This window comes from Agelaius phoeniceus, chromosome 6 (assembly GCF_051311805.1).
Source record: "Agelaius phoeniceus isolate bAgePho1 chromosome 6, bAgePho1.hap1, whole genome shotgun sequence".
Lineage (NCBI taxonomy): Eukaryota > Metazoa > Chordata > Aves > Passeriformes > Icteridae > Agelaius > Agelaius phoeniceus.
In genome coordinates, this window is record NC_135270.1 from 6387521 (window position 1) to 6411056 (window position 23536).

The 23536-nt window shown below is 41.9% G+C and overlaps 1 protein-coding gene across 5 annotated transcripts in view; it reads left to right on the plus strand.

The window, feature by feature from the left end:
* The window catches only part of KIAA1549L (KIAA1549 like), a 131668-nt gene that overhangs the window by 84583 nt on the left and 23549 nt on the right, over window positions 1-23536 (plus strand). For 4 of the 5 annotated variants that reach the window (XM_077179547.1, XM_077179544.1, XM_077179546.1 and 1 more), the window contains exons 12-16: window positions 1793-1983; window positions 5679-5815; window positions 14772-14950; window positions 16871-17088; window positions 21633-21762. In XM_077179547.1, coding sequence (XP_077035662.1) covers window positions 1793-1983; window positions 5679-5815; window positions 14772-14950; window positions 16871-17088; window positions 21633-21762 — 855 coding nt within the window. The remainder of the gene's footprint in view (window positions 1-1792; window positions 1984-5678; window positions 5816-14771; window positions 14951-16870; window positions 17089-21632; window positions 21763-23536) is intronic. The other variant, XM_077179545.1, reaches the window with a different exon arrangement.

The following is a 23536-nucleotide window of genomic DNA, read 5'->3' on the forward strand; positions in this document are numbered from 1 at the left end:
TTGGTTTGGTTTTTTGTTTGGAGAGGTGGGGTTTTTTGTGTGTTTTTTTTTTTTTTTTTTTTTTTTTTTACTAAGAGATGAAGTTGAAATTATTTGACTCTTTCAATTTTTTTCAGAATATCTAGGGGTGTCTTAACTGGCACTTAATATTTATAATGAGGTTGAAAAGCAATATTTTAATTAACAATATTATTATTATGTAGGATGTTGTGCAGAATTTCTTCCTAACTGTCCTTCACACAGCTTCTGCTTCCCTTCCTTCATTTGCTGGTGGCTGTTTTGTGATACCCTGCTTGCCATGGAGGGGTGATGGTGAATTAGCATTTCTCTGATATATTGCAAGTTCCATGGGGGTGATTTGTGGAGTTGTCTGCTCTCCCTTATCAGCATTAGCCCGCTCCTTAATGCGCTGAAGCTTCTTATCAGAGGAATGCTGAAGGATGGGATCATATTAGGAACCATTACCCTCAGTCTGAGCAGGAGTTTGGGAATGCCATGCAGGTCCACACAAAGACAAAGCATTTTTTATGTTTCAAAAAGTGAAAAACAGCCCCATTCTTTTCAGACTGAGATCACCTGCAAAATGTATCAGAATTTAGAGCTGCAGCCCAGATTTAGTAAGGGACACAACAAGAGAAAATGCTTTTCAGTGCTTGTCCTTTTTCTGTGCCAATAACAATTCTTTTCTCATGCTGATTTTCTTTTGGAACTACAATATTCAATGATGACATGACAGGAACCTGGAGTAATCAGTCATGAACTAATTCCAAAGTGTGTGTGAGGTTTAAAACCTCCACTTTCTCAGCTTTGAAGTGTTTTGTGGTCCTTTCTTAGCATTTTGTCAATACTCTTTTTAATTCAGGAAGACCAACCTTCCCATTTTTGGTAAGTTAGTTTTTATTAGTGTAACAAGAACACATTTTCTAGAGGTGGTCATGAATTTCTTTGAGTGATTTATTTTTCATATTTTTTTTTTCACAACAGATAATGCAGGTTGGTTTAGTTGTTGTTGCTGGGGTTTTTTTCTTTTTCTTTTTTTTTTTTTCCCATTCTCTTTTCCTTCCAACTGAAAATGAAGTTTGGAAAGTCAAGTTTTGTCTAAATGTTTAATTTTTCCATTGAGAGAATCCACCTTTCCTTGGCTGCTTTGCCCAGAAGGCATATGTTAGTTCTGCTGGGCAGGAGCTGCCTTGCTGCAAGGCTCTGGTGAAATGCCACTTCCCAAGAGAAACAAGTGAAGTCAGTAATATCCTTCCCAGTAGGCAACTGGCAAGCCAGGGGAAATCTAATTTCACTGATCTGAAAAAGATTATTTTCTGGAAAATGTTGCCCATGAAACTTTCTGATGTGTGGCTTTTTTACTTTGGCTTGACTGAGAATAAATTACTCCCACCCTCTTTGGAAGCACAAGGGTTTTGTCAAAGAAAGTTTTCTGTAGGTTTTTATTTTTTTTACTCCTAATTTTTTCTTCCACATCCTCGTTCTCCCACTGTCTGTCAAAGTAATTTCTGGGGGTGTTACAGCAGGGTAAGAAAGGTTAGCCAAGGTCAATTTTATACTAACTATTCATGTTTAAAATGTGTGGAATAGAGATCTCATGAAGAAATTGGTTTCCTGTTGGGTATGCACATTGTAATCTATGTATTTTTACCTGTCACTTATGTAATTAAAAAAGTTAAGGAGTAGTAAAAAATTTTACATGGAATTTGAAATAATTTATATTTATAATAAATCTAATACATGCTGGAAATTTCTTTTATTTCCCCTGTTTTTTTTTTTTTTTTTTTTGCAGCCAGTACAAGGCTTTGACTATGCCAAGCAACACTTGGGCCAGCAGGGAGCAGAGGACGAGGTTTTACCTGTGACTCAGGAGACTGTCATCCTTCCACTTCCAGTCAGAGATGCTCCTGCCTCCCAGGAGAGGGAGACGACTCAGGATGGGAGCACCATCAAAACTGCCAAATCCAATGAAACAAGGAAAAGGTATGGGCTGGCAGCTGGTGCCTGTCCACACAGGAGTTAAATAGGATATGTGCTGCTGGTTGCTGAGAGGTTTGGCACTGTGTGTGGCAGGTGGCTCCTCTCCATGACGCATCCTTGGCATGACACTGCTCTGTGCTGGGTGTGTAAGGTTGCTGTAAAATTTGAGATAAAACCAAGTGCACTGTTACCGAGGAGGTGAAAGGGCTTTTGTGTGCATGTAGGTGCTCCACAGAGATGAGCCCAAATGACACATGTAACATGAGCACTGGTAATTTCTCAAGGAACCACAAGACAGGCCCTCAGCCACTGTAAATTGCTGTCACTCCACTGGCAGGCTCTGCCACTTCAAAATTGGACCCAATGCCTTCACCAGCAGAAGGGGAAACCCCAAATGCCCACTAAATTATGGAAGACCTCTAGATCCAAAGCATCTACAGCAGGACAAAACTTCAGAAGTGTAAAAATAGCCTAGATAATGTCAGTGTCTATGGTGAAGTGTCCCAGGTTTGCACTGTCTTCATATGAATTCTCTAGACTTGTAGGATCATGGATTCAAGATTCCCAGGGAGCTATATGGCTCTTCTTCTCTGCTGCAGGGTCCAACACCCCCCAACTCAACTTTATCTACCTTATTTTAAAGTCTTCCACTGGTGGGATGATCACAACCTCCTCCAGCAATCTGTTCTCTCCTGCCTTTCCTGTTAGGAAGTTTTACCTCATGTCTGCCCTCACCCATCAACAGAATAGCTGAATATTCCTTGTCTTGGTCCTTGCAGGCAAGGAAAACAGATTATCCCTTTATCCCAGCTGTTTTGCATGCTTTGAAGCCAGTTTTTCCTTGATCCACTCTCCTTGGCATTAAATGAGACTGGAGCTGGGGATGGATACTGAAGGGAAGAGAGGAAAACAAACCTGTTAGGCAAACAGCCTCAATAGAGGTAACTGTTGTTGTGTGGCTCACAGGCATTCCACGGGCCTGGCCTCTTGAAGGGATTTGATAACATACAAGAAAAGCAACTGACTAATGCAGAGAAATTCTAGAGAAAACCAAGCCTTCCTAGCTGAGTCACCTCATCTTGGCCAATATTTCCCCCTTTGGAATAGTGGGAAAGCTTGGAATACTCAGTGCAGTGTTGCTGCACACTGTGACAGGAACATGCTGAAAGGGGAAGGTGTCAGCCAGCATGGTGTGGGGCTGGGAGATAGCAGGGGTGGGTAGATAATCCCCAGTGGTCATCAGCTGAGGTTTCCCTGCAGAAAAACAGACAGAAGGATCCTGGTTTATCTTGTTCCTTTGGCTGTGCAGTAAATCACCTGGAATTGTGAGAAGGGCTGTCTGTAGGGTGTACCAGCAGAGAGGAGCTAGCCAGCTGCAATTGGATGTAAACTGTTGTTCTGTCATTTAATGCCAGTGAGGTGTTGTTCAGGCTCCAAGTTATTGCAATATGAGGGTTAGGTCTATGTGGACCAAACAGCACCTGCCCTTTTCAAAGCCTTCCATCCTTTGAAGAAATGACAACTGGAAGATGACCGTGACACCCACAGTGGTTGCTGGTGCTGGGCAGGTCAAGTCTTTGCAGGAATTGTGCTTTAAAATGTTTTGAAGCCTCTCCAAAGCCATGTGTAAATTCACACACAAAAAAAAGTAAACTAGCCCTGTTAATTAATCCTCTAACCAAAGTGATTAAACACTTCACTCAGTCCTTTGAGTGAGTGCAGAAATCCCCCACTTAATCTGCACCATTTTAAACAAATGCTGATAAGCAAACTTGATCCAAGAAAGTTATTCTCATTATAAAATGTGCTGAACCTTGGTGCCCTTCTAAGCAAATAACTAAGAGTTAGTTTTCCCTCCTTCAGGGTGATTACTTGAGTAAGTAAGAACATGTAGAATTTCAGTATTTTTGATTCCCAGGAGCTGTATCTGGAAATTGAATTTAATGGTTGTTGAAGATGAAGAAATATTTCTTGCCCTTTATGTATTTGCTCTTTCATTCAGGGTACTTTACAGCCTGGAAAGGTCAATTCAAACCAGACAGCCATGAAGTGGCTGGTAACTGATCAAAGTATCTCTGCTATCACCACTGACAGAAACTTCTCAGTTAATAATCTGAGGACCACTTAAAAAGGATGAATATTTGGATTAGTGTAACCACAGAAATCATTGTGTAAGCTATCCATGCTCACTTTTTTTCTGTGTTCCCAAGTTGAGCAGATTTTCTTCAGGTGTTGGTCTGTCCCTGGATGGATCTTTTTTACTGGGCTGGGATTATCCATTTAGCAGTGACAGACAGGTGTATAGGGAGGAATCCTGCTTCTCAAGAATTTTTATTTTCAATAGAATTTCCAAAGGAAACCCTCAGGCTGGACTGAGTGGGGTTGCATGCTGAATTCTCCTAGAGTCCTGTAGCTGGAAAAAGCCTGTCTCAAATTATACATATTTCCACTTAGGCTATCTTCAAAAGGGAATCCCCAAGAATTGCTTTTTTCATATTTGTCCCTTGCTCTTCTGACCACAGTCAATGCTTTCTACTTACACCAGGCAGGGTGGCCAGACCTGGAGGTAAATGAATGTTTCAAGCTGATGATACAGTATTGGCAATGATTTACAGGATGGTTTTGACATTTGTTTTGTTTTAGTACCGTTTTCTGGTTATAAAACCATTGTGACAGCAATAGAATTTGATTTTATTCTTTTCCTCTGTAAATGGAAGCCTCTGTGCCTAGGCCCATTTTTTTCCTCTAATGTAACCTCTTTACATCACCCTGTCACTGCCCATGACATCTCAGTGGTAGATTGCAGATAGATTTGTGAACAACTACACAGGTCCTGTGGAGAGTTTTCATTCCCTTTGTGGCAGTTGCACATGTGAAATCCAAAGTGACTGTGTCTGGGTGCTGACCAGCACCAAATGTGCTTTTATTTACTGGTGGCCTGCTTTTGCCAACTTGTGCGTTAGGATTTGAGCGACTTGTCCACCCCAAAAAGCAGAGGAGCTGTGATGGGAGCTCACTCCCAGCACAGCCCAGAGCCTGCTGCTCATTTCTGTCTCTGCTCCTCACTGGGACTGAATGCACAGCGGTTCTGCCCTGCCCTCCCTCCTCATCCTGGGCAGGGAGCAGTTTCAGGACAAGGATGTGCAATTGCTGATTAAAACAAGCATTTTCTTAGGGGTTTAAGCCAATGAGGGTGCTGGTTAAACCAGGGTGTGTGCCAAAAGGAGAAAAGGAGAAATTTCTTATCACATTGTGTGTGCCTATGTACAAAGTGAGTGAGTGTACTTTGCATTGTGGCTGACAACAGCTGACTGTAAATGCAGGCTGAATAATAAAGGAATCGATTTAGCCATGCATCCTAAAACAAAGGTCTACTTTATTTTGTCTGGGTTAACGACCCTGAATTGACAACGGGACTTTTTGTCCTCGGTGGTGCCGCTTTTATCATTGTGGGGCTTATGCATGAGGAGCAGTTGCATTCCAAGCCACCAAGATGCCCATCAGCCCTGAACTAATTGGGAAAGTCGTGCTCACCCCTACCTTTACCGTGTTGCTGTGTGCTGTTTCTATTCTGTCTCCTTTTGGTACCAAATCAGAGCTGAAAACTCAGTGATGCAAACCGCGCGAATGAAATAACCTTGAAACGAGGTTGAGGAGGGAGAACTCACGTCCTGCCTTGTTGCTATGGTTACTTGCAGCCGCTCCCCGAGCCAGAACGGCTCCATCCTCAGCAATGGGTCGGGAAAGCCCAGCTCCGGCCGGAGCTCCCTGCAGAAAGTGATGGCACCGCAGAAAGCGGCAAAAGACGAGGGGAGGAAAAGGAACGGTGAGAAGGGTTCGTTGTGCTCACTCCCTCTGCCACACCCACGCAGGCACCACTTGAAACCAGTTTCTTGTACCCTCAGCAGTCCCTGGGCATTCTGTGTGTGGCTCGTTTGTTGGGTTTTCTCCTTTCCCTTCACTGCTTTAACTGTTTCTCCAGATCCCATGAAACATCGTGGTGCTTGCTCTTTGCAAGTTTTCTAGCTTTTTTTTTTATTATTGGAATACCAGTAAGCTAATGAAGACATGATGCTTCCTAGTAGGGTTTACAGATTTTTTTTTTGTAGTTCCCTAAGATATTAATTTTCTCTGCTACTGCTGCTAAGCTGGCCCAGATCTGATGAATTAATTAGATAAAAATTAATTTGAGAAAGTGTGAAACATCCGGAGCTTTGTCTTTCCTCACATCCATGGCACACCTGTTTGTCATTAACATTTACTGTCAGCTTTTCCTGAATGCACCTGGGATGTCACACTGGATGTTTCTTACAAGATCTTAGTTGATGGTGGTGACCTTGTGCCTCCAGATGGATCAGTGATGATCCATGATGGATGAGAGAAGTACCCAATCCCATTTCTTTCTTGCTTTTCTTCTCTTTGCTTATTTTTCTCGAGTTATAGCTTTATTCCCATAGCTATGTTTTCCTTATGAATAGAAAACTGGCTAACAGGTTCTAAGTTTCAAAGGGGTTAATTATTTTGTCACTGTATGAAATGTAGCTCATTTTACAAGACAACAACATTTGTGTTTCCCACAGTTAAAAGCTGTAATTTATGATGTCTTTTTTCTTACCCACCCAGGAAAGCCAATATTCAAACCAATGCTAAGTGCTGTTTACATGGGTAGACAAAATATTTTAGTGTAGGTATTTTGTGTTTTGTTAGGTTTTACATCTTCAAAGAAAATTGGTAAGAACTCAGTTTTGTTTGTTTGTTTGTTTTTAAGAATTGACCAGCACCTAACATACTTTCTTCTGATCTGGGCTGTAGTGCATTTCTAGAACATACACATGCTACCTAAATAAACCTCTGAATGTAATGGAAGGAAATAGTGACCCCTTAAGATTTTAAATCTTAATTTCCTTAAAATTTAGGAGAAACCTGTGCATGAGACACCTCATCTGCCCTCCTGGTAGAGACTTCAGCTCCTTCTGGTAGAACTCTCTTCACTTGACTGCCATGGCACTAAAAAGGGTCACCTGGCAGAGATATGAAAGGGAATAAATACCTTGCTCCCTGGTAAAGAGAGAACTTTTTAGCTATAGGCATATCCTTTAATGTATGTTTAGGAGAGCTTCCTTAACTCTTTCAAAACAGCTTCTGAGAAGGAGGATGTGGTCATGGCAGATGAAATGACCTCCCCTTGTCAGAATTAATGGAGTTTAGTTTGGAGCTGTGTGATCCCAAATGCCTACTGAAATTGAAATTAAAATCCAAAGCCTCAAGGCACCCATTAGTTCTCATCACAGAGCCTGCCCTTGGTTCCCCTGTGCTGTGATTATGAACATCATCGTCAGCTTGGACAGTTTGTGCTTTCTGTGGGGTTTTACCTTGACCCAGAGTGTTTGGCATCCACAGAAGGTGGTGTCTGTTCTTCCTTCCAGTTTCAGAAAGAAGCTGCTTTTCTCCCAGTTGTTTGTCTGAGCCTGCTCCAGCTCTCCAGCCTGGCTGGTGGCTCTCACACAAATGTTGGCACAAGCAGCAGCAGATTTTCTTCTCTGAGAAGCAGCATCTTCAAACTGGAATGAATCCCTTGATGGTCACATGTTGGATTTGGGGACTCCAAGTCAGAATGGCTCATTAGTTGCCATAGTTACAGACCAATTTTAGATTCTATTTCTTGCTGACATTTAGTTGCAGGGAGGAATGACAGCACTGGATGTTACCTCAGTATTTAAATTCTATATGGCTTGTATCAAAATTGACTCCACATGGAGTGTGTCAGAGCTGTGAGTGAACAATGTGAAACCAGCACGGACTGACAGGCTTTGCTTCAGGACTTGATGCTTTGGAGGATCAGGAGAACTCTTCAGCTGAGCATTATTTCTACAGAAAACACAAAATAACTACTTGAATCAAGCAGTGATAAGATTTTGTAAGATAATGGCATGTTTTTTTCTTGAATAACACTTATTATTATATTAATAGGAAGTTTTCTTTCTAAAAGTTAATGAGTTCTACATTCATTTACTTTAGGTAATTAAAAAAAAACCCAAACATTTTTTTAAAGTGCCTAGTTATGTATGTTAGAGGACTGTAATACAGATGAATCAGCCAACAGAGGTACTGGCAGTTTCTGAGGTGGGTTTGTGAGAGAATGTGGAAGAGAAGAACAGGATATTAGCAGTTCTGCCCATCATTTATCAGGCCAAACACCATCCAGGGAGAAGCAAATGGCTGAACCCACTCAGACCTAGAGAGCTAAAGCAGCCCACCTTGCAACCTTTCCTTTCAGCAGCTCCTCACTAAATGAAGCCAATTAAATTGATGTAGGTTGTTTTTCAACCTTTAAGTGCTTGATCTTGCAACCTTCCCATTAACACCTTTGGAAGAGTGTGAGTGTTTGTTTCTTTTTTTAGAGAAAAGCAAAAGTTTTGATTTGCTATCAATTCTTAATGAAGCATGTGACTCCCCAACTTGTGGGGAACTTGTGAAGTTGAGTTAAGAACTTGTGTAGTTGAGCTCAGGTTTATACTTAAACATCACCACCACAGGCATTCCTCAAGAGTCAAACTTCTTTGTGTAAGAAACCTTCCCCAGCTGGACCAATTTCTCATTTTCCAATGATTTGGACAATGTCTTTGAAAACAGAACATTTCAGAAGTCATTCAGTCAAGGGCCTCACTCCTTTTTAAAATATCAGTCTCTAAGACTATAATTCCTTTTGTCAAGGCAAGAGCTGTCTACAGGAGCAAAGTAGCAGGGGGAAAAAAATTGTGTTATTGGTTTAGCTAAAATCAAAGGGATTTTTGGATGTAACTCAGCCAAGCTATGATACATTGCCTCCTTTATTCTACAGAAGCGTAGGCCACTAGTTTTCACTCTGTCTGATGTGGCAGCTCAGCATCAGAGCCTGTTTTTCTGAATTTCTGAGCAGTTGTCTATGGTGATTCAAAATAAAGGGAAATATGGCAACAGCAATGTTGTCTGGTGGCAGCTTGGACACAGAGTTAGCTGGGGGAGCTGGTGGATCCTAACAAACACCCACCACCCTTCTTCTGCCTTTTTTGTGCTGAGTGAAGTACAAATCAGAATGGAAGGGGCTGCTGCCAGAGGGTCATGGCCAACTGGGACAGATCACTGGAGGTAAGATCCAGTCAGAAAGGAGCCCTGCATTGGAGCAGCTGTGCAGATTTGGAGGGAGATGATTCCTCTCCATGATGCCTGTGTCTTTGAAAGGCTGAAAAATCAGAGTGCTGGGAAGAATTTGTGGTGTGGAGAAAGGAACCTACTCTTTTCATCCTACATTCCCCCATCCTGAAGCATTATTTTCATTTGCCCCCAGATGGGTTTTAATTTGGGGATTTCATCCTACTCTTCACCTCCTCACGGGAAACTCCTAGGCTTTTTGGAGTAATTTACTACATTTAACCAGAAAGGGGAAAAAACCTCAAAGAATAAACAAAATCCACCTGTTCAGCTGTAATCCTGTGTGTTGGCACCAGTTGCTATTGAACCTCCCAGAAGCTTTACACATTGATTCCCTTTTCTCCCAAGATTTCAGCTTGTGTGACACAGACTAATTCTTCCCCTTACCATTTCCATTTCTTCCACTGCCCTTGGTTTTGTTGTTTATTTGCTTTAAATAGTGAGAGCACTGTGACTCTGCTAGCATCCTGCTGGTGACTGTCAACCCTTTTTTTTCTTCAGACTTACTCAATGTAATTTCTTTTTTTTTTTTTTTGACCCTTTTTGGTTGCTGTTTTCATGGCAAGAAAATACTGCATGCTGTGTTGCTAAGGTGCCTGTTGCAGCAGATCTCTGAGGGATCTGGGATCTGCAAGTGGTCACACAGTTAAATATTTCTTCATTCACGTTTGCTTTCCCCTCTAGATGACTTTGGCTCTGCCACTAATGGAGTCTGACAGGAGTTTTCGTCCAAGCAGCAGTGTAAAGAGCATGTAGATGCTCATGCCATCAGGCCCACTGGCAGTCTGGATGGCTGGGATTTTTCACTTATATGTCAGCAGTGAAGAAGACAAATGTACAGTTTTATTGTGCAAACAGAAAATTATTGTTGCAAAGGTTTTTAAAACTTCTGCAGCACCATTTCCTTGAAGAAGCTTCTGTTGTAGGCTCTCATGTCTTCCCTGTCCTTGTGTGTTCACCATCCTTGTCAGTTAAATAATTTTCTTTTAATTAGTGAACATACCTACTTATTACAGAAGTGTCAGCCAAGAAAAGGGGCTGGTGGATTCACTGGAAGCATTATGAAATATGTGGTCTTTTTTGGAAAGACTTTGATGTTTAGAAAGATGAGGCAGATGTGGTTGGAGAAGACATAATCAAAGAGAGAGAGAGAGAGATCCCTCCTTATAAGAACAGTAAACCTTCACAAAAAGGGAACCAAACAAGCAGCTAAGGGACAAATACTCACCCTGTGTACACAGTTTCATTGGAAACCTGCAAATACCACTTTGGAGATCTCCAATGACCTGCTCAGGTGCCTCCTGCTTCAGGATCCCAGGCAAAGCCATGACTGCAACACTTCAGGCACATCACCAAGCATTTAGGAGAATTTACACCCAAGGAAATACTGTCCAGGAGGAATCATGAGCTGCTTCCATTAGTCTGTAAGCTGTCTGCTTCTGAAAATACAATATTTGTGCTGTTTCTGGGAGGTTTAGCATTGCAGTGTCTCAGAGCTGGGTGTAATTGTGGAAGGGTGTGTGTGTACACAAGTGTGTTTTCTGTTACACTGATATATCTTACAGATGGGTATTTCTGTCCATATAGGTTCAGATGCTAATGTTGGCAAAGTTGTATTTTACTTATAGGCCTATAAACTCCTTCAGAAACAGATTTTTTTAATTGCTTAAGCTTCTCTTTGTGTCTTTCTGGAGATATTTATCTGACCAATGGAATAACTTGGATGATATAGGAAAAAAGTCTATTTTTTTTCCTTTATATAGAGATTTTCTCTAAAATGAAAACTAGTTCCCCATTATTAAATCATATTCAGGAGTCAGCATTTCTGTTTGAAATACTGATACCTGGGCTTTTTCCTAGGGAGCTTTTTTAGATAGGTGACACTGCTTGCTCTTTGTCAAACTGCAGATAGATACTGTAGTTATGGTTACAATGTTTGCCTTCCCTTCATCTAAAATAAATCTTCAAAAGTACTTCATTGAGTGATGTAAGAAAAGGCAGAGCATGTGCATCTTCTTGCAGGTGTTTCCCAAGTTATGGCTTTATGTGTTTTTCTCTATTGATGTCATTCTTTTTCTGAGGGTTTCCAAAATCTTTCTGAGCAGGACAGCACAAACCTTTGTTTCATGTGTTCGGCTGGAAGGTTACCTGATTCACAGGTAATTTAAATGTCCTTATTTTTATTTATTTTTTTGAAGTGCAAGTATTTCAGTCCTTTTTTTTCTGCATTCCAGCATATTTTGATGAGGGAGAGGGGAGGAAAGATAAGGTAGAGGGAAAGAGAGAGGAGACAAGGAATCTTCCATGGCCTCATTGAAATCTTTGGCTGATGAAAGCATAACTTTCTTTTTTTTTAACTCTAAATTATTAACTAGATAAAACCAGAATACTTCACCTGCCTAATTGTTTTTTAACTGCTCAGAGCTGCAGTCCCAGAGCCCCTTTTCCATGGGACCAGCTGGTCACGAGTGGGCAGCACCACCTGCTGGCACTGCTGGCTGGAATAGCTCCGAGCTGCCTGGAAATGGGAGGACAGCATCCCTGGGGCAGACCTCGTGTTCTGATGGCTGCAGAGGTGTGGAGACAGAGCTTCAGGGATGCTGCTGCTCCTCAGGTGTCACTGTGATATTTTCTGAAAAATCCCTTCACTAGGATTTCTTCTCCTGGGAAGATGAGAAGCTTCAGCTTTTCCATGTTTTGCTGCCCTGGAATGTGGTCTGGAGATTGTTTAGCCAAACATGTGAGTTGTTTTTAATTAATGGCCAATCACAGCCAGCTGTGTTGGACTCTGAGGAGGCAATCATGAGCTTTAATTATCATTCTTTTCTAGCCTTCTGATGTATCCTTTCTCTTTCTTTGGTATAGTTTTAGTATAGCATTTTTTTAATATAATATCATATCATAAAATAATAAATCAGCCTTCTGAGAGCATGGAGTCAAATTCTCATCTCTCGCCTTGTCCTGGGGACCTCACAACCCCACACTCAAGGACCCAGTGCCACCCTGCTCCTCACTGCACCTGGCACTTGACCCTTGACCTGCATCAATGATTGCTCTGGGTAGCATGTGCTTTCAACATGTGCTGCAGCCACAGAAAGATTAGGAGGAGTAATTCCATCTCAGTGGATCATGTGGCATGAGATATCTGGCACGAGGTATTTCAGAGGTGGGAAAGTGCTGTTAAGTAGTGATTAAGTTGGGTTTTACCCTTTTCTGCTGCTGAGCTTCTGAGTCTCTGTGCTCACACAGTGCAGGCAGGAGTAGAACTCCACAGTAGTGCTGGAATGCATCTGTTTGGAAACAGAAATGTAAAAGATCACTCTTAAACCATGTTGCCAGCTATAACAAGCTAGGGTGATTATTGTGAGTGACTATAAAGAATGTGTGGGCAGTTTCCTGAAGTTTCCCGTGCTGGCCACTTGCTCACCCATGGATGGACTGGCCCAGGGCAGGGATACACAGCAAAACCAAACATTCCAGGACTTCCCCAACATTTCTCTGGACTTCCTTTGGTTTGTTTTTCAAAGTTTGGAGGTTGTTATGGTTCAGTCATGTCATAAATGGTTGCTGTAAATTCCTTTCGGAGGATGGATAGGAGCAAAGGATGAATTTCCCAGTGCTTGCTACAGTTCCCTGCCCTGTTACAGCAGTGTGCCAGTGGCTGCAGATCACAGGCTATCTTTATCACCTACCAGTGAAAAAGGGGCAGTGGGGAAAAAACCTGAAAATACTTTTACACTATAAACAAGCAAATGCTAAGGTAGGGTGGAATAAAATTCCAGTCTCTAGCCCCATTTGGCTTTCATTTCCATGCCAGTAAAACTGCAGTAGGTGCAGGAGTTGTGCTTACCTTTGAGAGAGCTGATACTGAGAGTGCTCCCCACCAGAATTTGCTGTCATCTGTGGTTTCTGATTCTTTTCACCCTTAATTTTCCTTTCCTTTAATGAGTCCTAGAGGAATTCTCTTTCATTAAGAAAAACTCTTGGTTTCTGCTCCTGAAACGAGGCCTGAGGGGACACTCCATGCATCTGCAGGTAGCTGAGCTCTCTGTGGCTACCAGGTTTCAAAATGCCCCCAGGGAAGAGCATCCATGCTTCACCTTTATAGTCACTGTAATGTGTAACATGTGGTCAGTGCCAGGAGAGGATCCTCTTGTTCCCTGCTCCTGCTGCTGTGGTGTCCTGGTGGTCCCTTGCAGTCTGGGTCACTGTCACTGAGCTGGGCTTGTGAGCTGCTCATTCCACTGAGCACACACATCTGGAGTGTTTGAGCAACCTCAGGTATAGGGCACACACATCTGGAATGTTTGAGCAACCCCAGGAGGGACAGGGCCATTCAAGACCCTCTGAAGCCTCGATGGTGTTTGGACACTTCTGTGGAGCTGCAGGGACAGTATTTAATGACACAGTGATTTAACCCATCTATTGCTCAAAAGCTCAAGTGGTGCCAACTGCAGTCACACTGAGCACAGACAGAGATAATGAGCTTACTCAGTGGGTTCATGTTTTATGTTACTGCTGTCAAATATTTTCTTACCAAAATCATTGGCTGTCTAAACTGCTGAGTTTATACAAGTCCATTGTAATTCGTGCAGTGATTAAATATTAAACTAGAGTTTATTTTCAGAGGAAATAAATTTAGAGCAGACCACTTTGTTCTTTAGCAGAGGATCTCTGCTTCTGTCAGCTAGGAGATGGAGCAAGCATTCTTCCCTCTAATAGCATAATTATTCAAAAATGTTCGCAAGGATGTCTTTGTAGAATTTGTGCTCATGCTTTACTGTCATTCTTTTATTTCAAAATGTGGGTAAGATTTTTCAGATTCAACAGCTGACAAAGTGATGCAGGTTTGCAAAGAAAATTTGGAGGAGAAAGGGCCCAATTGCATGTGGGAGAGTTATTAATTTATATAGAAATCTAAAACTAAAGATGCTTTGCCATGCCATTTAATTTTAAAGACTTACAGAAGCCTTTTTCTGGTTCTTAAGAAATTGTAACAGTTCAACTTCACAGACACCTGAGGTACTGCTTGCAAAGCAAAAAATTAACATAAGATTAGATACCCTCAGTTTCTTAAGCATTTTTAACACACAGCAGAAAATGCTTTTATTTTAATAAATGGTGGTTTTAGCATTAATAAGTTTTGATAAAGAAACCTATTAATTTTAGCAAATTTTGAGGATGCCCTTGCAGCATAAGACAGAAAAAAAGCTGCACTCTTGGGTTTGATCAGGTGTAGCTACTGATGCCTTGGCACGTGGGCACCTGTGTGTGTATGTTTCCATGTGCAACCTAGAAAAACATCTACCTTAACTTTCACTGTCATTTTCATACCATTTCCTGTGTCGTTCTTCTCCTTTTTCCCATCTTATTAGCACAGATTGAAACCTTCTTTGGGGAAGGGACAGACAATCCTTTGAATCCATTATATTTCCTGTGCTCTAATGGGATGTTTTCCCCTGGTGTAAAGGTCTCCCAGGCCTGCACCTTGAGTGCACTGAGCACATCATTAACCCAAAGCGTGTGCTTGCTGAATTTCCCCTCGAGCAGGCAGCAGAAATGTCTGTGCCTTTGTGCTGAGTGAGTTTGATGTGCTCTAGTGGCCGTGAGTGATGAAGAGGAAGGAGGGATTCTCTTTGATAATGTTGCCAAATCTGCCGTGGACCCCTTTGACACCTCCTCGGGCTCGGTGCAGCTCATCGCCATCAAACCCGTGGCCCTCCCTGCTGTCCATGCTGCTTCAGAGAGGAGCCAGGAGTCTGCCATCACCAATGGGGAGGTAAGGACTGCCTGAGAAGTGTCTCCAGGTGTTTCCTTGGCTACAGCCACAAGTGGAAGGATCTTAAGCCTGTTAGAGTTGAGGGCTGCTAGGAGCTTCTCACCTTTACGCTACATAAAGTTCCATTAGCACTGTGAGTGCACAGACCTGAGAATTTAAGATCTGTTCTTTCACAATGCACCTGTGAATGCCTGCGACCTTGGAAGAGGTGATTTTCTATATTCCTACCCTCCCAGTGTCCCTCTCTCCTATTTAAAAAAATGAGTAATGAAGGCAGCAGAATAACATCTTTTCCTATGTGAATTCTGTAGTTGGGTATGAAAATATGCATAGATCATCTGGGTGCCAGGCTGATCTTTCTGTCTGAGCACTACATCTCAATCAGAGTGAGAAGGGGGGCAGTGGGACCCTCCTTGCTCTGCACTCCAGCCTGTGCACAGAGGGTGCAGTTGTTTGAAGGAAAAAAATGGGATGGCACAACTGTCTGCTCCAGATGCTGGCCAAAAACATGCTTTGACTGCAATACTTATACTCATGTTTTGATGTAGATTTAATCAAGACCAGTCCATTTACAAAGGACTGAGGCTTTTATGAAGTTGTTGAACATGATGGGAACAAGCCACAGAGGCGCCTTGTTTACAAAGTCGCATTGCAACAGCCATTTAAACAGCTAAAAACAGTTTAAAAGCAGCAGGAAGGGCTGCTGCCAGGGACACTGTAAAAGACAGTGGTCCCATGTGGGCCTGGATTATTGCAGCCTGTTGTGCTCTATTTCATACTTGCATTTTAAGTCCTGATGTGCCATGTGGCTTCCAAACTTGGAGAAAGGCTTATTTAGCATTCAGCATCTCTTTTCTGTAAGGCAGCAGGATGACACTGCTGGTGCTGTGTGCCCCCTTACACACACACTTCCTGTAGTTTGAGGAGACTGTGGAATTTGACTCTGGAAGATGAAGTAAATCCCTGATTTCCAAGTAACTTGCAGTTTGAAGCAGGAGGGAAGTTCTTTTGATACTTAAGAGAAACCATGGGACTAAGCTGTACGAGGATGGACCAAACACCCCTTTTTTAAAAGTTCCTCTCTGACACGAGTGTCACAGACGTTTTATGAAAAATCTTTTCTTTAAGATTTTTTCTCTTAAGAAGCTGAGAAGCCTCAAGAACAAAATGCAATAATTATCTGCTGCTGTGGAATACAACAGGTTGATCTGTGATTGGTTTATGTTAGTCGTTTCTAATTAATGGCCAATCACAGTCCAGCTGTCTGGACTGTCTCAGTCAGTCACAAACCTTTGTTATCATTCCTTTTCTATTCTTAGCTAGCCTTCTGATGAAATCCTTTCTTCTATTCTTTTAGTATAGTTTCAATATAATATATATAATAAAATAATAAATCAAGCCTTCTGAAACATGGAGTCAACATTCTCATCTCTTCCCTCATCCTAAGACCCCTGTGAACACCACCACACAGGAGCCTGTCAGAAAGTGTATAAACAAAATAGACATTTGATGACATTTCACTGGAGTCCTTCCCCGGCCATCAGTGGTGACTTATTTCAGGTTTTGTGTAGTCAGGGGGGATGTCTGTACCCCAGCAGAGTTTACACAGGTGAGCTGTGCCCCGAAGCATGTGCAGCGCTGGGTCACGGTGGTTGGCTGACACCACTCGTGTTTTTCCTCAGTGGGTGTCTCTGAGTCACTGTTGTAATGGTACACAGTTTTTTTAGGCTAAAATTATTTAACCATCTGCCAAGCCATAAAAATGCAGCGACTCTGTTCACTTGCAGTTCCTCGCTGCTTGCAGATGGCACGGTGTGCTACAGAGGGATGACACACGCGGCGCATCAAACACGCGCTGACGAGATCCTTTGGAGGTAGCCAGCCCACCAGCAGCCCCTGAAACATCTTCTTGCCTTTTAGGTGAACAAGGCTTTGAAGCAGAAGTCTGATATAGAGCACTACCGCAACAAGCTGCGCCTGAAAGCCAAGAGGAAAGGGTACTATGATTTCCCACAGGTTGATAATAGCAAGGCGCTGACAGACAGAAAAAGGATGTATGAGAAAAACCAGAAAGAACTTGACCACATTTTAGATCCAGATGCAGATGTCTCGTCTCCATTTGCTGAGCCTAAGAACAGGTGAGACTTTTTATTTGCAGTTCTTCATTGGGGAGGAGAGTTGATGTCCTGGGAGTCAAGGGGGCCATTTTAATGAGCCAGGTGTTGTATCTGGTCACTGGCCCCTTCTGCTTTATGAAGAAAATTCATACAGCCCATGGAAAACATGTTCTCTGGTAAAACTGCAGTGTGGATAAAAACAAACGAATGGAAAGAAAAAATAAGGTAAGGGACTGTTGCAAGTTCTTGTGAGTCATTCTCAAAAGTAAACAGAAAAAGTGGTAGTAATGTTATTGGTGGTACTCAGAGCAGACTTTAGGCAGGAAGTTAGCATCTGAATTGGTTCTTTTTCAAAATACAGTGGTGTTACTATTTTGTCATTACTTTAATCTGAATATAACTATTGCAGAGGGCATGAGATAGCTGAACCAGTGCATTGTCCCTGTAAGTCCTGCAGTGATAGTATCTGTGTGCCTGTTATTGGTGATCTTCCTGTGCCTTTAACAGAGAAATTCATAATTTGCTCATCTGTCACGTGAAGCTGGCATGTTGTATAACATTGCCAATGTTTGATTAACACTTGACTGTCTCCTGAGGATGGCATAGCAGTAGCATTCAAAAGCCCATTTTAGAAATGAGGGGGGAGCGCAGGTGCTGCTTGTGCCTGAGCTGCTGCCGTGAGTGGGTGCTCTGTTGCTGGTGCTCTCTGAAACACAAACTGGCACGTTGGAAAGAGGAGATCACACCAGTCCTACCCCAGGAATGGCACAGTGTGCAGATTCCTCTTGCTTTTAAGTTCTGGAGGCGTGAGGGATGGTAAGAAGGTGTGTTTGCCATTACACCTTGCACAGGAGGGCTCTGGCTCTTTCTGTAATCAGGGACTAAGATCAGTTGATCCATGAGAGAAAAAGAGATACTGAAGCACCTTTCCCCTAGAAATGGCCCTCACGCCTGGAGGTGCAATCTTGCATCCCATCTCCTGGAAAGCTCGGACCAGAATTTTCCTATGAGCATGAATGGACTGCAATCAGAGCATTACTGGTGACACAGGCATTGCACACAGTGCAGCTGCAGCAATTACCCTCGAGGCACAGGCATGAAAAAGACTGTAGTGGGAATTACAAAACCACTGTTGCCTCAGATTATGGGCAAAAGCTGAGATCAGATGTGTTTCTGTAGGTCTAGAGTTCAGTGGCTGAGGGATACTGCCCTGGAAGAGCTGTTTGCCAGGGCTGCAGAGGTCACTGAGGAGAAAAGGCTGACTCAGCTGTATGTTATATTGGATGTCCTGGGGCACCATTCCTTGTGCAGCTTTCCAATTTATTGTGCACTGAGAGGGTAAAAAATGGAGCTTGTCCTTACATGGGAGCCCTGCTCTGCACACTCTGTCCAGGAGGTACAGACAGAGCACTGGGAACCTCTGTTGAAGAATGCATTTAGTCCAGGAAGCTGGAAAGTCTCCTCAGCACATTGGTGTAGCTGTGACTGATTGAGGCATTAATTTGGATGCTAATCATGTGTCACATGGCTCACAGGAGTGTTTAGAACTTTAAAGTGAAGCTTTAAAGTTTTTTGTTAAATACACGTGCTTTTTGTTAAATACACTGATGTTTGTTCACGTGCCAGTGTGTGGGAAGATCCCATACATTTTTTCCTGTGTGTTGTGTAAATTTGCCACAGCTTATTTCAGCCAGGGATCCCTGGAATGACAGAAACTGCTGAGAGGGGGTAAACTCCTGTAGAGGAATGATTCCAATGATTCCAGCTACACCATGAAACTGGCTGCTGGACTGGTTAAATATATGACCTGTATCCCCACATGAGGAGAGAGAATCACTTCTGATGCACTTTCTGTGAAGATACAGAACACTTAATGAACTTTACAGATGCTGCAGATGTTTACAAACACACCAGTTCTGAATTCTGTGCTAAAATTTCCACACTAAGACTTGGAACTGAATTTGGTATGAAAATTATTGTCCTTAGTTTTCTAACAAAAATAAGATGGCTAAAATATCACACTGCTGGAGGAAAACCTTGAAAAATACCACAAGGTGGTGTGGGGTTTGGTTATTGATAAATGAATCAATACAATTGCATTTCTGTAATGAGATAAAATTGCTTTAAAAGCAATCTGGGTAAGCATATAATTGAAAAAAATTATTTCTATCCTTTTCTGGTTTGAATCATTGTTACAGCAATTAAAACTTGAAAAAATTGTAATTTTTAAAATGATATCACTAAAAACTAAGGTAAAGATTTCAAAGTTTCTAGGGGAAAGGTCTATTCTACTCTTTTCTGTTTTATATATATTCCTCTAACTTAAGTCACATTGTTACAGCACTTCCAAAACATATCAGAAAATAGGGACACAGTTGATTACTTAAGATTACCTTTATATTTTGAATTAATTTTAAATTGTATTAAAAATTGATTTACAAAGCATTGCTGCTAAATGATTTGATTTTTTTTCCAGAACAGAGCTTTGTGCTCTAGGTACCTTTCAGTCATCAGTACCATAATCCTCATGTTTTAAAACATTCCAGCTGTGTTCCCAGAAGGCACTTCCTAACCCATTTGAATGCCAGTTGTTCCTGTTCATACCTCCTTTCTCATTAGTAAAACTCTCTTAAATGAGATAATTGGCAATCTCAAGGTAATTTTTAAGAGCCTACTGATGAAATGCACTATTCTTGGATTTTTTTTTAATAGTTTGCAATCAGGTCAAGAATCTGCACATTTTACAGAGCTGTATATTTGAATCCCTTAGAAAATATATCACAATTGCCTCAACTAAGTATTTATGGACCTATTGTAAAACATATGAAATTTTGGAGACCTTTGATGTAAGAAGATGGAGATTGTCAGATCTGATTACCCTGTGCATAACCCTGTATTCTGTTAATTCCAATGGTATAGTCAGAGAAAGACTATATAGGAAGAAAGAATTTACTCAATATTATTTTTCTAGGGGAAACCTATTCCAAAAGCTCTGCTTGCCTTCTGCTTTGGCAGTGCATTTTGGACTTTGAAACAGGAGCATGGTGATTTGTGATCAAGGGTCACACAGAAGTTTTGGAAAGTTGTCATAGAACTAAGTACACGCCTGAGTAATTTATTTAATCAGAAGCGTGAAATTGGGTTTTTTTGTCCTACCTTTTATCCTGTCTGATCATGTAAATGTCCTACTTTTTGGATTTCTGCAAACCAGTTTCTGCTGCTCTAATCTGTCAAGGCAAAAAGTGCTGTTAACAAGATCTGGAATAACTGAAGAATTATTTATCAGTGAATTAATTTGGACTGTCTTGTCTGTTCATTTCATTGATGGTTCTTGAGATGTTAAACCATGGAGTGACTTGAAAGTCTGACTTCAGACATAATAGTGCAACTTGTCTTACTTCACTATGAGCATTGGCAGGTCCTCTGTGCGAAATAAGCAGCACAGAAACATGTTAGATGACCTGATCTAATTTTAATATTCTGAATGGAGTAATTGCACAAGGCAGAAAAATAGCATGGCTAGGCAAAGATAACTTTGTATCAGGCTCTAGCAGTGTAATTACTGTGTTAATAAATGAAGCTGGCATGCCATTATTTCATGTGTTACTGATCTACTTCAGGAGCAGTGCTCCTCTGGAGTGTGCAGCAAAATGAGTAATGGCCAGACACAGCATGAGAACAACTCACAAACTTGGCTGGTGTAGAAGTAGCCTTCTTAAAAGATACAGCTTGATGAAGCATAAAGTTCCTGTACCATTTGGCAAACCCTCCTGCAGATATGTACAGATATGCTCTGTATTTCACAGAGGGATGCTGCATTTGTTTTTGTATAACCAGCAACAAGGGCAGAAATGGTTTTGTTGGAGAGATTACTGGGTATTTTGGATATTTAGTTTTATTCTCCCTTTCTATTGCATTTGCTTCCCCTTGGCTTGGAGCACCCAGGAGTGGAAGCTCAGTGCCCAGAGATGAGCAGCATTTTGTCCCAGTGAAGCAGCTGAATGTCAGGAAGGACAGCTCTCTGAGAAAGCTGTGGCCAGTTACCAAACTGGCTATTTAAAACCAGCATCTTGCAACAGTTTCCTCCCACTGCTGTGTCTCTTCCCCTTCCCTGTGCTGGGGGTTTGTTTCAGTGGAGCTTTTTCCTGCTTCTCTCTCAGTGCTCAGGATCAGCAACCAAAATCTCTGCTCCCCATCTGTGTGTGTGGGAGAGCTTGTTATTTTTTAATATGTTTTTTTTTTTTTTAATGAGTTTGAATCTTATCAGCTGAAGTTAAAAGGGTCCTGATATCTTCTTGGGACATATTTCATCTGACAAGCTCCCACATACAATGTCCATGTCTTTAACATAACTTTTATTTTCCTTAAACTGTAAAAAGCAATTAATCATCTCTTAAAAAGGTTACTGATTTCTAGCACTTCATGTATATAGAAAGAATATCCTGTAACAAAGTGATATTTTTATGGACGTCATCATTTTAGAATAAAGGTGAGTATTGTCAATCACTGTCTGTTGTTATTTTTTCTTTTTTCATTTTACCATTTTCTTGTTTGGTGTTTTCTAGGCAGCCCCTGAAGAACTCGGTGTACAGAAGCAGGCAGTCCCTGAACAGTCCCAGCCCAGGGGAAACGGAGATGGATCTGCTGGTGACTCGAGAAAGGCCGAGGCGTGGCATCCGGAACAGTGGATATGATGTAAGTTTATTTGGTATAGGCAGAGAAATCTGCTCAGCAAAGCCTTGACTTGCTCCAGGCAACAAGTGATAAGCCACAAGACAGATCCTCATGAAATATTTAGTGTTACAGGAGTTTATGTGCACTCAGCATCCTGAAGAAAGCTCAGACTCTTTTGTGTACTTTATCACTCTACATCATTTTACAGTTTGAAATGCAAACAAAACCTTTGCCCAAACCCCATTATTTGCCAAAGTATTAAATCTTGAATTTAGATAGTTCTTCTAAGTGTGTGGCTACTTGACAGTGAGCTTTCTTCATTGCAATTAAAATCCTCTGTTTGTTCTGAAGAGCAGCCTGGAGTTGCTCTCTTGGTTCAGAAGAATGAACAGCCATCTTCTGGGATTTTCATCTAAGTCCCAATGGCAGTGTTTGGTGGAAATCCCCTAGGGACAGGGATTGTTCTCTTGCTCCCATCAGAACTGGGAGAGTTTTTTGTAGGTAAACGTCAAACCCAGCTAGAGGTGATGTTGCTTTATGGTCCAAGGAGCTCATGCAGCCAGCACAAGGCAGAGGAGTTGCCTTGTGCAATCTGAACAAAGACTGGGTGCAAGTTGATGCTGTGTGAACCCAGAAGGAGGATTAAAAATATCCCCTACTCTAGGGAAATGTTGAGTTTTTCAATTCTTTGTCACATGTCCAAACTACTGTTGCTCAGCCAGCCCTGAAGATCAGTCCTAGAGAGGGTCTAAACCATTCTGGAAAACTAGGAAGTTCACCTGTGGTTGCTCATCCTCTAAACATTTTCTGTGTGGGGGTGTTTCATTGTCAACCTTTTCTCTGCCAGGAATGTGATTTTAGCAAGGAGAAAGAAAGTACCAAAGTTGGGGGGATGTGTTCAGGAAAGTTTAAACCTTTTAAAAAATTCTTCAGGGCAGGTTGTAGTTGTCAGATTTCTGAAATGATTCCCTGCATTTGGGCACTTCCCATCAGACTGCAGGAGTCATATGGAACTGTGTGAGTGGGCTGACTGGTACACTGCTTTCTGAGGAATTAGGATGCCAATACAATGCTAATAAAAGCTAGCTTTTCACAGGGAAATCAGTGTTGAAAACATTCTGGGAGCAGGCACGGCAGTAGATTTTAAAAATATATTTCAATATATTGTGTATGCTATATATAAACTATCTTTTAAAGAAAATTTATTAAAAACCTTGGAAGTAGATTAATGAGCTTATGCAGATTCTGAAGTGTCCTCAGAGTAATTGTAAGCTATGAGATGTGTGCACATGACAGAAAAAATTGCCTTTGCCTTGCCTTTGGTGCTGCAGTTGGGCAACCTGTCCCTGGCACGGTGCTTCACTGATAAGTTACATAAAATCCCTCAGCTCGATGCACTGCAGATTCACTGCAGTGCACCTCTTCCAGCTCTGAATGCATTTCCCATCTGAAAGCACAGAAATGCTGCTGGGAAATGGGACAGGATATTGAAATTTAGCTGCCAAGCCTGAGCCTGCAGCGTGGGCTGGTCCTCCTCTCCTGTTTGAGGCTCCTCGGAGCTGTGTCTGACAGGCTTCATCTCCCAGGATACCCACTGATGGCTGCATCCATGGAATTCATGGATCTCACCAGCTAAACACCTCTGGAAATCTGACCTCTGAAAATGGGTGAGAAAGGGCTGCTTTGAGTGCTGACTTGTGTGCCCTTTCTGTTTCATACAGCAACACCTGGCACCTATTTTTGACATCCGATTTGTCATATTAAATGTTCCAGCCTTCTCAGAGTGCTGCTAAAC